Source organism: Rhodnius prolixus, unplaced genomic scaffold (genome assembly GCF_049639745.1).
Source record: "Rhodnius prolixus isolate KJV_2025 unplaced genomic scaffold, Rpr scaffold_21, whole genome shotgun sequence".
Classification (NCBI taxonomy): domain Eukaryota; kingdom Metazoa; phylum Arthropoda; class Insecta; order Hemiptera; family Reduviidae; genus Rhodnius; species Rhodnius prolixus.
This window is the reverse complement of record NW_027411606.1, coordinates 742,774-757,939: the sequence shown is the minus strand read 5'-3', so window position 1 is coordinate 757,939 and position 15,166 is coordinate 742,774. Positions and strand designations below refer to the sequence as shown.

General features: G+C 33.7%; 1 protein-coding gene and 1 long non-coding RNA gene across 3 annotated transcripts in view; one reads left to right on the top strand and one right to left on the bottom strand.

Moving 5' to 3' along the window:
• Nucleotides 1-3,907, bottom strand: part of VGlut (Vesicular glutamate transporter) — a 97,627-nt gene extending 93,720 nt beyond the window's left edge. Inside the window, exon 1 of the mRNA XM_074129870.1 lies at nt 3,787-3,907. Within this exon, the coding sequence (XP_073985971.1) occupies nt 3,787-3,848 (62 nt within the window). The 5' untranslated portion in view covers nt 3,849-3,907. The remainder of the gene's footprint in view (nt 1-3,786) is intronic.
• LOC141455063 (uncharacterized) overlaps nt 1-15,166 on the top strand; it is a 74,527-nt gene that overhangs the window by 53,473 nt on the left and 5,888 nt on the right. For both annotated transcript variants that reach the window (XR_012459126.1, XR_012459125.1), the window contains 2 exons: nt 3,831-3,978; nt 12,890-13,023. This is a non-coding gene — a long non-coding RNA (uncharacterized lncRNA). The remainder of the gene's footprint in view (nt 1-3,830; nt 3,979-12,889; nt 13,024-15,166) is intronic.

Sequence of the window (15,166 nt, the reverse complement as noted above, 5' to 3'; positions counted from 1 at the left end):
GGAGAGTATTTTGAAGGGGATAAGGTTGTTCTGTAAAAAATTTGTAAATAAATAGCTTTTAAAAAATAATTCCGGTTTTTTTTGGGTACCCCCTCGTATCTAGGCCTATTTATCTATTGCAAAATTACTAATAATAAGAACTGTCTTTCTGTCCTCTTTTAAACCGAACATAATTATTAACACAAATGTGTTCAATTTATTAGGCAATAGTCTTTTCTCCTCTGGGGATTAACAGAATGAAAATTAATATTGATTAACGCTACTGTTAATATTAAGAAGAACGGTTGCCATAGGATAACATTATCAAGTCTCTCGTCTTAATTCATTTTCACAGACATTTATTTGCTATTCAACTGCAAAAAAAAAAAAAAAATGGCTTTATTATTTTGGAATGCTTTACGCCAATAAATCTGGTTCAGAAGAGTAATTAATTAGGTAAATCTGATAGAATTTTGTAAGTACTTTTTTTCCTAGGTTGAAGAGACTTTACAATGCTGCCAAGTTCTGTGGCATCTGCGTGGTTACTTTCCCATTTGTTTTTAATGAATAAATTCTTCGATTCAGAAAATTTGGGCAGAAGATTAACTTGTTTTTACTTTGATTCACTTAATAAAAAGAATAATCAGGTAAGCATATATAATCACCAGGGAACGGATTCGTATGTATTTACATATTTTTTTCTAGGCAATTTACAGACGTTTTTCAACTAGAAGTATTCATACTGACACTTTTTAAGCCGTTTGAGTCTACTTTTATTTCACATATTTCCACATATTTGGATGTTATAGCATATTTACACATATTTGATTAAAATAAATAAATATTTCTACACATTTAATCAAAATATGTACATATTTTTCATTTTGGGCATATTTTCATAATTGGGAGGTGGTTGACAGGAACTGTGAACCACAGACTGTAGGGCTGTGAATCACAGTGGGTACAATGGTTATTGTAATTTACACAGAATGCTGCTAAACAGTGACGGGCACTTGTTAGTTCTTTGAAGTTGTCTGACGTTGTCTGTTCTTTCAGCTCGTTCGTTGAAGTGTCCAATTCATTTCGTTCGGTCACTTAGTGTATTCTTTTTTGGGTGAAATGCCACGAACATCGGCCTCAAACAAACAACTGGTTGCTAAATATCTTCGCGAGTTTCCAGCAGAACTTTTTCGAAGTGATGGAGACATTTTGTACTGCACAGCTTGTGACAAGCGCGTTTTCTTGCTCTCAACGTTCCCAAGTCACCCAACATATTGCCACCGGATCGCATATTCGCAATTGCGTATTTCTTGCACAAGCCATTACCCAATTTGAGTCCCAAAATGTTCGACTGACAGAAAACGTGTCCAACGTTAAAAAAAAGTCATCGAAAAGGTGGAAGGAATACCTGGGAGTAAGGGAGATCTGATCAGATCAAAACTGGTAGAAGTACTGAGCAAGAACAAAGGGTGGGAGACCATCTGCCAGATTTCTGATATTATCAGTGGAACAGAGGTCACCTCAGAACATCGTGTACCCTTTACAACCAACGAGATAACTTCTTTCAGCAAGGCACCTATAACATCTGTTGATGTTGAACGATCTTTTAGTCGTTACAAGTCCATCTTACGCCCAGATCGTCGTCACTTTACGTTCCAACATTTGAAATTTCATGTGGTTGCAAACAATTTCGAAGAGTGAAGTTTTCAAAATTGAAAATTTAACACATCTTTTTATAAATAGTAAAAATGTTCTTTGTTGTATAAATCATTATAACTTGTAAAAACAAATTAGTTTGTTCCTAATAAATTATTATAAATTGTAAAAATTTTCTTTTCTTGTATAAATAATTATAACTTGCCAAAAAAAAAAAAATCCATTTTCATAAAAAAAAATGTCCATTTTACTTAAATATTCCAGAAAACATTTTAAGAAAATCACATATTTTCCACATAATTGACGAAAATAAATGCATATTTTAATTAAATATTTGGCATTTTTAAATACATAAAAATCCGTTCCTTAATAATCACTAATTATAAAAATATTTAAGAATAAATATTTAAGAATGTTTCAAGTTTTTATTTAAATTATTAAAGTAATAAATCAGAAAAGACATTGATATTGAATGTGAGTAATTTTTAACGATATTGGTATTTAAAAAATGTTCACGTCATTTTGCAAAATTACTTCGGGTGATAAAATTAATTATTATTACAGTAACGAATTTGAAGTATTTGATCAAAACTCATAGATAAAATAGTTTTCATTAGAAATAATGATTTTCATAAGACCCGCGGGTCTTTTGCGAATAAATGCGGTGTATATTATCTACTTGTACGACGCAGGAAGAATAAATTTTAATATTTCGTTTAAGTTCCCAATGCATTCGGCACAGAATCAAATTAACCGAATGAGCTAAACTACTGAAAATTTTCCAGAGCTTTCCATATTTTCTACCCCACCAAAAATAAGCCTCTAAAATTATTTTTTAAATTCTCCACAAATAAAAAAATTGTAAATTTACATGAAACTTCGTTTTAGGAAAATTCATTTTTGGGGGTTCTAGAGGTGCAGTTCCACAAGAGATTTCCATTAAATTGCAATTTCTTGTAGCTGTTTGAGAGTTTCCTCATTTAAAGAGTATTGTGGTAATTAAATCTTACGCCCAAATAAAGAAATTATACCCTCTATAAAAGGGTAATTTTTGCAACTTTAATATTTTTTGATTTAACAGAACGTCGCGTGTAAGTGCTGCTCATGTGATTATATAAAATAAAATTCCTTAATAAACTTATTAATGAATAACTTTGACCATTATTCATTAAAGCTTAAGTTAAACAAAGATTTTTTTTCTCTTTTGTTAAAGGTAAAAACCACATAATATAAAAAAAGGGTCTTTAAAATCAAAATAACGAGTTGAGATCAAAGTGTGTAAAATTGTTGTATCATATATGGAGAAGAGAGCTCCATGTAGACTGAGAGAGAGAGACAGAGATAGTTTAGATTGGTGAGTGGTCCAGCTATTTCGAAAATGTAATCGATCCATGTTGCGCCGTGATTCTGAACCAGCAGCGCCGTCCTGTCTGCCGGGCAAGTCTAGCCCGGTGGCTGCTTATTTTCTCTATCTGGCACCCATTGCATTTTACCCATTTTGCTGGGAGACCCATTTTTATTTTATTTTTTTGCAGGGTATCTGTGATCTTAATTGCTTAAAATTTTTTATGCAAATTTAAATAAGGTCATAAACCTTTATTTTTTTTTTATTTTCACTGAAGTGAATTTTTAAGTAATCTGATCATTAATTAATTAATTTTTTAATATTTGTCCTTAAAATTCTGCTATTTCAATTTATTATTTTTATAAAACTTTTATGTACATTTATTGTTTATAAAGGAATGCTGCAGAATTTTCTTCTTTTTTTTTGCGCTCAGATCTTTTAAATTCTTTCTACTCAGACTTTTTATTATAAATTTTTAAGACAATCTTAAACTGGTCTTTAGATTTTTATTTATTTATTTTAGGATTAATAAGCTGGGGCAGATGCGATAAAAGAATTTTTCTATTGAGGAAATTGTGGCAGCCATTAGAAAAGCAAAATGGAGCTTTGCAAAGCACTTTACCCAAAAGAATTAGGATTTTTTTTTAAATTTTTCTTAATGCTGGTTTGTGCATGTCTGAGATAATGGAATGTCAAGAGTTTATTATAAAAGGAAATATCTGCGGAGGAAAAATATACAAAAAAAATATATTATGTTGCAACTATACAATAAGTAGTCTGTGGTTCATTAAAAAAGGCGGATTTACCTTGTTAGTAATGAGATGATTTTATCTTTGATCTGTACGGCCAGGATGTGAGGTGATGGCATGTCGGAGGATACCCGGAGACTGACTTACTAGCCTTGCCGCCCCCGCTAGCTCCGCCCATTCAGGTCACGCCTACTTCAACACCCACACATATTTACCCTGGCAAATAACCCTAACTGCACTGGCCACCCTGTAAGTTTACTATTTAATGAAATGTTATATATATACACTTATTAAATAATTTTAATTTTTTTTTTTTAAATCTCCAAAAATTATAGTAATTTTGGAAATTCTCGTTCTGCAGCTAAATGTTATTGAAAATGATTTTTTATTGTTGGGTGAAGAGATTGGTAATTTAATTTGACGATTGAGTAAAGTAGAGCTTTTTTAAAAATAGAACGCGAGTATAAAAAAAGTCAAATCGAGTCCATCTTACATTTTACAGCCACAATCAATTGGATTTTGATTTCTAGGGGAGTATTTAACAAGTACTAATAACTTGCACCATTTCTTACTTTATAGTAAATTTAAATAAAAAGAACTTACCATATGATAAGCCGCTATTACCTAGTTAATCAATAAACACCTTGTGCTTTTGAAAATGAGCTTTAAACTTGAAAAAGTAATTCTTACAGAAAGTTTTCAATTTATAAATGTTGAAAATCAATAATTGTCTCTATAAAACCTGTACTTTGGTTTTTTATCTGACTACTCCGCCGTCTGATCAGTTAAGGAGGCTATTAGAGTGCTTGATTTCAATTATAATTTTCAATTCAACTAGGTAGTTCTGGAGAACATTTATTAATTTATCAATAATATGTTTCTGTATCCTACGTCAATCATCAATATAAAAATTAAATTTCCACAATAGATATCACGCTGGAGTAAAATGAAGTGGCTCTGCTGACTTATTTAGTGACTAAAAGTAGTTACGAGGGTCGTTTGAAAAGTCTGTGCAAAGTCAGAGAGATAGCACTACTGGCGCGTATCGAGGTTATGTTTAGTTAGTAGCATCTCTTGGAAGAACACACACCAAGTTTCAGCCAGATCGGTCTATTTCTTTGTGTTTGGCATTCGTTTGAATCGAGGAAGTCGAGTGATTTTCAAAAAATGGACGAAAAAGAATTTCGTGCGTTGATTAAATACTACTTTATGAAAGGCAAAACGCCTCAGGAGACTAAAGAGAAGCTTGTTAAACATTATGGTGACTCTGCACCTTCGATTAGAACAGTTTATAAGTGGTTTCAAAATTTTCGGAGTGGCCATATGGGCACAAGTGACGCTGAACGTTCTGGACGCCCTGTTGAGGTTACTACTCCATGATAAAATCCATGATATGGTGATGGATGACAGAAGAGTGAAAGTGCGTGAGATTGCTAGTGCTGTGGGCATCTCGAATGAACGGGTACATAATATTTTGCATCAACATTTGGACATGACAAAGCTATCCGCAAGATGGGTGCCGCGATTTGCTCACGCTTGACCAAAAACGAAATCGTGTGAAATGTTGCAAGGACGGTTTGCAGCTGTTCCAGAAGAATCCGCACGACTTTAAGCGTCGTTTCGTCACTGTGGATGAAACATGAATACATCACTACACTCCTGAGACCAAAGAACAATCTAAACAATGGGTTACCAAGGGGGAATCTGTGCCAAAAAAAGGCGAAGACCGTTCCTTCGGCCGGAAAGATTATGGCGACTGTCTTTTGGGATTCACAAGGAATAATCCTCATCGACTATCTGGAAAAGGGTAAAACTATTACAGGTGCATATTATTCATCGTTATTGGACCTTTTAAAAACCGAGCTGCAAGAAAAACGCCCACGATTGGCCCACAAAAAAGTCCTTTTCCATCACGACAACGCACCAGCTCACACCTCAGCAGTTGTGGTCGCAAAATTAATGGAAATAGGGTTCCAACTCGTTTCACATCCCCCCAATTCTCCAGACTTGGCTCCCTCGGACTACTATTTGTTCCCCAATATGAAGAAATGGCTGGCGGGAAAAAGATTTTATTCAAACGAGGAGGTGATTGCAGAAACGAATGGCTATTTTTCAGACTTGGACAAATCCTATTATTCGGAAGGGATCAACAAACTAGAGCAGCGTTGGACGAAGTGTATAAGCCTAAAAGGAGACTATGTTGAAAAATAAAAAAGGTTTACCCCCAAAAATTAAGTAGTTTTTATTTTTGCACGGACTTTTCAAACGACCCTCGTATTGTCTCCACTGTATGGCTATAAAGGGTAAAGTCGATTTTTAGTCTCTACTTTATTTTATTGAATTATTGTTAGAGAAGTTGAATATTATTAGATTTCATTTGAATTTAACTGTTAAAAATAGATTTCGGCCTGTCAATGATATGTTGAAGTTAATATATTTCTCTTAAGATAATTTGATTTCAGTTTTTTGCTGATTAAATCGAAAAACATGTATCTTAAAAGAGAAATCATCTCTTCGGAGGGATTTATTTTAAAAGAGTTTCTCACTACCTTCTCCTTTCCTCCTTAAACAATCCACAGTCGACAATCCGAAGGCTTTCCCGAACACTATGTACATCTCATTGGTATTCCCGTGGCTTCTTTTATTCTACCCAGACAGGACTCTCCATAACTATATGTTGTAGATTTTCAGTAATCATTTTGATAGCTTCTAGAAAAAATGGGTTAATGATTTACAACAATGCACTCACTATGTCTATTGTTTTTTTGTAAGAAAAGCTATACAGTAAAAGCTCCTTATTCGCGCTTCCTTCATTCGCGTTTTCACTATTCGCGGATTAAAAAAATGCGACCCAATTCCTATATTCGCGGATATTCGCGGAAGTACACTATGATAATAAAAGGATTCCAATAGGTATCCAACCCAATAACCTTTGTAAATGCCGTCAAATGGACTAATAAAAAAAGTAAAATAGATCTTATTACAACTTTGCGTAAAGTATGTTGTTAAATGATATCGCCGAGGACTTTGACATAAGCCGCCTTCGCCGCGATCGGTGATTTTGAGAATGTAAACGCACAGAATGAAAGCAATTGTTCGTGATCCAGCAATAGAAAAAAATGGAAGTGGCGTTGTCATTTTGGATCGAAGACCGCATCCAAAAAAAAGGGTGCCCCATGAGTGGTCCAATGGTCCGGGAGAAGGCAAAGTATCTTTACGCTCATTTTAAAGAACCTGATGGTAGTTGTAGTGGCAAGTTCAAACTTTGACTGCAAACAAAAGCTTTTAAAAACTGCCAAGCAAGAGAAAATTACAAAATTCTTCAAACCATTGCCTAAGCCTTAAGATAATTAATCAAAATGTTCAAAAACTTCAATTAAATTGATTTTTTTATATATTAGTTTTTTTTTATTTTGTCAGCTGGGAACGTATCCCCTATAATCCCATATAAATTACCATTCCGTATTCACGGTTTCTGTATTCGCGGCATATTTATGGAACATATACCCCGCGAATAAAGAGCTTTTACTGTAATTTTTTAATTCATTAAAGAGATAATTGCTATTTTACATAGTACATTTTTCGGAAACATTTAATTGTGGATGAAATGAAATTTATATAAGTGTAAATACTGTACCGTTATACTTCAAAATCATTTCCAAACTTATTTACAGTATACCAAATAGTGAAACTATTTTGTAGGAATCCTTTTCTATAAATTATCCTATAATAATGGCGAACTTCATAAAAAGCTCTACTTCTTAAGAAATTGGTGAATATTATAATTGCAATTAAAGTTTTTTGAAAGGCTGGTTTCTGGGCAAAAATTTAATATAAATTTTGACAGCTTATTGTGAACTTTTCGAAGAAATAAAACCTCCGACACTGTTCAAAATTTTATTGGTTCGTTGCTAATTCGCACGCATTCTAACTTTTAAAACGAATCAGTACAAGTACATTAGTACTACCAAACTTAACGAATTAGTAAATGCCATTAAGTGAGATTTCTTTTAATATGTTTTCTAAAATTAAATAATGCTTGCTCCGAAGTTAAATTGATGTCTTGAATCCACTGTTTCAATACAGAGTTATTATGTTAATGAAATAAAACGGATTTTGAATCTATAAATTGTATATTGTCGGGATTCTAATACAAAACATTTTGTGTTAGAATTTCCCATGCAATAAATATTCAAGGAATATATTGTATAGATTTATGGCTTCTTCCTGGTTATACATTTTATATACTATGTATATATACATGAGATAGAGAATAGTAAAATATTGATTGTTATATTCACACAAGCACACCACTATGTGAAGTTCATACAATGTAAGGTTAGATCATGCATTGTGCACATCAAATACCTTACCAATTCAGCAATCATCCGGTTCTCTACGACACGTGTCACTTTATCTTACTGTAATACAGGTGTATTACTCTGCAGGTTTTATGAAAAATTCCTGATGTCATACCAGTCATGAAATTCACATTGAATTTGTTTTCTTGTTTTTGTGTTAACATTACTTCTTACCTAAGTACTCACATGCCTTTTACTAAAACACGGTTTTTGTTTAGTTTATTGATTTTTCCTAAATACCTTGGGTCGTTTGGAAAGTCCGTGCAAAGTCACAGAGATAGCACTTCTGGCGCGTATCGAGGTTATGTTTAGTTAGTAGCATCTCTTGGAAGAACACACACCAAGTTTCAGCCAGATCGGTCTATTTCTTTGTGTTTGGCATTCGTTTGAATCGAGGAAGTCGAGTGATTTTCAAAAAATGGACAAAAAAGAATTTCGTGTGTTGATTAAACACTACTTTATGAAAGGCAAAACGCCTCAGGAGACTAAAGAGAAACTTGATAAACATTATGGTGACTCTGCACCTTCGATTAGAACAGTTTATAAGTGGTTTTCAAAATTTTCGGAGTGGCCATATGGGCACAAGTGACGCTTAACGTTCTGGACGCCCTGTTGAGGTTACTACTCCAGAAATCTTTGATAAAATCCATGATATGGTGATGGATGACAGAAGAGTGAAGATGCGTGAGATTGCTAGTGCTGTGGGCATCTCGAATGAACGGGTACATAATATTTTGCATCAACATTTGGACATGACAAAGCTATCCGCTAGATGGGTGCCGCGATTGCTCACGCTTGACCAAAAACGAAATCGTGTGAAGTGTTGCAAGGACGGTTTGCAGCTGTTCCAGAAGAATCCGCAGGACTTTAAGCGTCGTTTCGTCACTGTGGATGAAACATGGATACATCACTACACTCCTGAGACCAAAGAACAATCTAAACAATGGGTTACCAAGGGGGAATCTGCGCCAAAAAAGGCGAAGACCGTTCCTTCGGCCGGAAAGATTATGGCGACTGTCTTTTGGGATTCGCAAGGAATAATCCTCATCGACTATCTGGAAAAAGGGTAAAACTATTACAGGTGCATATTATTCATCGTTATTGGACCGTTTAAAAACCGAGCTGCAAGAAAAACGCTCACGATTGGCCCACCAAAAAAGTCCTTTTCCATCACGACAAACGCACCAGCTCACACCTCAGCAGTTGTGGTCGCAAAATTAATGGAAATAGGGTTCCAACTCGTTTCACATCCCCCCTATTCTCCAGACTTGGCTCCCTCGGACTACTATTTGTTCCCCAATATGAAGAAATGGCTGGCGGGAAAAAGATTTTATTCAAACGAGGAGGTGATTGCAGAAACGAATGGCTATTTTTCAGACTTGGACAAATCCTATTATTCGGAAGGGATCAACAAACTAGAGCAGCGTTGGACGAAGTGTATAAGCCTAAAAGGAGACTATGTTGAAAAATAAAAAAGGTTTACCCCAAAAAATTAAGTAGTTTTTATTTTTGCACGGACTTTTCATACGACCCTCGTAGGAAAGAATGATAAAGTTTAGAAAGAGTAACAAACTAAATAAGCTAATAAGGTAAATTAGGGTAATTTATACTAGTGTGGAATAACACTTATACTATATTATTAAACTAATAAAGTTTTTAATGACAGCGGAAGGTGTAACTACTTCGACTAATCATAATAAGCTGACAAAATTTATGTTCTATTTTCAACTAGAATCAAGATTTTAGTCCTTCGAATTGACTCAATTCCAAATAAGTTTGCCGAAGTTCTTAAGATGTTTTGGAGCTGGTGATTAAATCAGATGCTTATGAGAAAGAAGGATCTAGCTATTTCTTTAGGTATTCCTTGTTAACAACACCAATAATAACTGTACTGATGAAAATGTGGTTTTGGTCCTCAGTGCTAGAAAACATTTTGTCGTATTACACAGTGTAATGTGAGACGAAAACGTACTTCTCTACACAAACTGATGATAATCAAGTTCTGATGATAGATAAAAGCCTAAAAAAAATTACAAACTTATTTTTCAAGTGGTTTTTCAAGTAGAAGATACAGATGTTTCTGAAGATAATTATGCAGATTCTGTGACCTACGTTTCATTAGGTTCTAAGAAGCCTAATCGCTACCATTCCTCTGGTCTGAGTAAATGCTTACTAAAGTATATCAATCACTATCCTGTTGGTATTAGCTCTTATATTATTATGAGAGGTGGCATGTGCATGCCTTTATTAGCAAATAAATGAAATACATAAATTATTGCCTTCTGCTATCAGTGCTGCAAGACTAAATTTAATTAAGGAGACATCACTTGAAATGCCAGAAACATAAGTAACTTCTTTAGATCAAAAATATAGCATAGATAAACAAAATAACTGTAATTTATAGCTCAGTTAATAAAACCGCAAGCTGTGTAACTACTTTTATTTAGGTAGCATATCATTTCTGTTTTTGATAAAATATCTTTGCCAAAATCAGAAGCCTTAAAATAGCGCACCTGCAAGAAAGTGGAAGACTTTTTCTGATTGTCCTGAATTATATTGTGAGTAAGTGTACAATTCGTCTTTGCAAGGTTTGTAATTCAGAACTAGAGATTCGTCCCGTGTTTTAATTAACCTATCTAATGAGAGTCCAAATTACTACACAAGTGGTTGGCTTCTATTGAGGTAGGACACTGTTTGAGGCTTGTGTTCTTTATTGTACAAGTAATGATAGAAAGTGTTGCCATTTCAGACTTCCAGGAGTTCAGTGCTTCATGCTTGAAAGTTAAGATTACAGCCTCTAGATCCTGTTGCTTCCTAATGGTGTTCATTAGCTCTTAACATTTTCTTAAAATGCTGCCATTTAAGGCGCCGCAATAGCCGAGCGGTTAGAGGCGAGAGCTGCAAAGCTAATATATATTGTAGTACTGAGCTTGATTTCTGGTTTCTAGGCCTTGGATTTTATTTAATGTTTAATTAGGGAAGGGATTAGCTATGAGGTTAGCATACTGGACTCCCACGCGGAGGTCCCGGGTTCGAATCCAGCTGCTGACCCTTAGATTTTCTCTTCCTAGGAGCTTCTTACAGCTCACTGTCCGGTGATGGACAGTGTTGTCTGTAACGAGAGAATACTGTCCGGAGGCCGGCAGTGCACTGGAAAAAGCTCCGGGCGCTAATGACCTCAGCTGTTGATGCGCAAAAAAAAAAAAAAAAAAAAAAAAAAAAATGTTTAATATGAGAACTTTACAGTAAAGTATGTTCACTAGTCGCCTAAGTCCACAACACCTAATTTGTGGTAGTTGGAAATAAAGCTCGTCAGAAAAGAGAGGCATTACTTTACTTTATTTTTTACTTGCTGCTTTTTGAAGAACTGACAATGGCCAAAATCATGACCTGGGATCTAACCAGTAGTTCCATAAAACACTAAGTCTAGCCGAAAGTAATAAAACTATTAATAATACAAATTGGTGGTCATAATTTCATTTTCCGTGCTTTACTAAAACTTCATAATTTTATATTTTGAAAAGTAAATCTTCGGAAAAAAAGTTATCTTTTTGCTTGGTGCTATGAAATACTTTTTTCTTTTTTGTTGATTTCTATTTTTTGAATTTCAGAATTAGACAAAGCTCGATATTTATAATAGATACCATTAAGAGAGGAAAAGCTATTCTATTTAAATAAAAGTTTTTTATTAATAAGTTCTCCCTTTTCTTAAGTGAGACTAAAATTATTTGTCAGTCGCTAACAATCAATAGCTTCAATTGATTAACATTAAAAATGCAGTGTATAACATTCTAAGATTTGAATCTTGTAACTAGTAGTTATGTAAAGAATGTGAACTAGGAATGTCGACCGTCGGATGTGTGACTGTGTACAGGATATATAATAATACAGGGATAATACGGGAGTGCGCCCAGGGGTGGTATGCACAGGCGCCGCCCCTTGGCTCGATACAGCTTCTGCTCCGGCGCTCTACAATTGATTTGGTATTACTACGTAACCTACCAAACAAAATGTTTAATGATAACTTATTCTTGTTTTATATTATTTATATATTAAATATATACTTAACCGCCTTACAATAGTACAAATTAACTGTGCAAGTAGTTTTATTTTAGTTGAAAAATGGAGCAACCATATGTTCAGTAAATTGTATTATTATTATGAATAAGACAGTTTTACATTGCATTTAATTTAATAAACAATTTAAACTTGCTGAAAATGCAGCCGAAATACGATTGTAAACTTTCTTCTGTCAGAGAAAGTATGTGATCTTTCTCTTATTTAGTATGAATCTACAGGAACTTTTCAGACGATGTAAACTCTCTTCTGTCAGAGAAAGTATGTGATCTTTCTCTTATTTAGTATGAATCTGCAGGAACTTTTCAGACGATCTAAAGCAGAAGCTTCAGATAGAAGAAGAGTGATAAACCTATAGATTGGTCTATTCTAATGTGTGTAATTCGTCGTCTTTGGTTCTCTATCCTCAATAATAGATAGACCAGCTCTTAAATTCCTCTTCAAAGTTGACCATAACCACGCAGATTGTCCAACATTGCACGAATCATTATTTCAAAAGGATAATCTAAGAAATTAATAGAGAAGGGATTATCTCAGTGGTTAAAGCGTTGAAAGCTTTAAAGCATAGCTCTCTGCAATCCTACTAGCTATCTGCATGTGCACTTTTTAATCATCTTTTTATGCATCATCTAATATTTAGAAATAAACCTGAGATTCAATTATCATGTCGCTTCAAGCAATCTTATTATTAAACTTAGTAGATTATTATTGTTTGTTTTTAGTCAAGGCATGGCTACAACCTTCAAGTTATTGGCGCCCGTACTGATGAAGAACTTTCCATCATCTGAGAATAGCTGTTAGAGGTTCTGAAAAAGAGAAAATCTAAGTACTGGTTGGAATCGAATCTCCGATATGTGTAAGTCCACAAATGAATTTGCTTCATCGCTTTTCACGTAGATTATAGTATTTTTTTTGTTAAAGATGGTAATTGGCACCTGGGGCTGTTTTTAAAACACTTCCGACCCACGGACAGGGTTATTTTTGTTTTGATTTCCGCGTTGGAATCTAACCACTTAGCTAATTTCCTTCCCACCTAAGATATCTATATCTAGATCTTGCAATTTATATAGCCATCCTAATCTTTCTACAGCTACCCAGTATGTAATGGAGGAATACAACCCTTTTCAAGCATTGAAACCTAGACTCTACCAAGATTTAGATAGCCTAACTGCCAGTAGCTATTTCTTGATTTATTTTTCCAACTATAAATGCCTATTTTTACACTGCCATTGATTTAGGTAACTTTAGGTTTTTAGGTAATAAGGAAATATTTCTGACATTGAATATGTTCCGAAGTAAATAATACTTATTACTTGTTTTTAATTCTTATTAGCTATTTCTAAATGTGCCATTATAGTGATGTACTGTTAGTACTTATTTTCTAATCTCCTTAACAAAAACTTACAGTTTATTTTCTAATTAATTATGTTGCTAATAAACCTACTGCCCTACATTTCTGTTCTAATCCTCATTTTATTTGCTGATAAGTTGCAAAGGAGATGGCGAATGTCATAACTGAAATGAAAGATGAAAAAATCATTTTTATTATATAAATGTACTAAATAAATAGGGTAATTAGGGAGATTTGCCTCAATATTTTATTGTAACATATTTTATAAAATATAATTATTGAACTATTTATCCGTCATTTTCTTTATCAGTACTTGCTACAGCATCATAATCATGCATCTTCTTACGAAGTTGTGGTATTAAAAGATTTTCTTCAATATGTTTATGGTGTTTAGTACAAACTGTAATTAAATAACCAACTATAAAACTAACATTAAGACCAATTGCTGTAAATAAATTGAAAGATATTCTGAACTGGTAGGGAACGTCCTCATCAAATATCACTGGTGTTTGGTCAGGAGATCCTCGCGTCATACTGAAATATTAGTTATTGATATAAGCGAATATTACACCAAATTACGCTTGTATTGTGTATTTGTATTATGAAATCTGTAGATTACTTTTCAAATGGATGAGATATGTTGTTGACACAACCTTCTACGCTCACTATTTTGGTTGTATATTTTATTTTACCAGCAGCTACTGACCACATATTGCCTAATGATATCCACAATGTTATTAAAATTCCTGACAGTGCTCCCGCAAGAACTCCCTGAAAATCATACACATTAAGTGACCCCCCCCAAAAAAAAGATGGGTAGATCTAGTAAGTACTTTGTACTGCAGCATTTAGGGGAGGCCAAACTTCAAATAATGCTTTTGTTTGAAGCACTCATACAAATGATCGAGATGCAAAATAAAATCCGTTACCTTTAAATTAGCATTTCGAACAAACATTCCAAAGGAGAGAATAAATATAATTAATGCACCAGTAAGGCTTAACATTGTTGTGGTCGTCTGAAAGAAATTATAAGATGTTTAAGATATTAATGAATAATTTAATATCTACTAAAATTAATAACAATGAAAATTTTATTTACTTGGAATACTCCAGCAGATGGATTCAAGGTAAACATTCCAATATTAGTTATTAAACCAAGCAATATAACAATGGATTTCAGACATATATTAGTCCTTCGGTTATTTAACGTAAATGGTGCAAAAGTTTTTACAAAATCTTCAAAAATAATTCCAGATAAACTGTTCATTACAGAGGAGAGTGAGCTGTAAGATAATTATATCCAATTTAGGAAAATAATACAATTTTCCCTTGTCACATTTTTCATAACTGTAAGAAAGGACTACGTATCAATCAATAGCCTTCACCCAAGTGAGATGAGGAATCTACGCTTTAAGCAAAAGTAACATTTTTTTAGGATAATGTATTATTACCTTCTCCGAAATCACCTTATTTTGGTCACTCAGGAAAAAGAAAAGAACTCTAAACTCTAAAGTTTAAGTCTTCTAGTAAGTGGGGTATGGAAATTTAAAACTCAAAAAACAACATTCAAGTGATTCTTTCGAGCGATATTTTTCAAAATTAAAATTTTAGCAACGTATTTACTTTCTTTGAAGCCGTTTAAGATTTC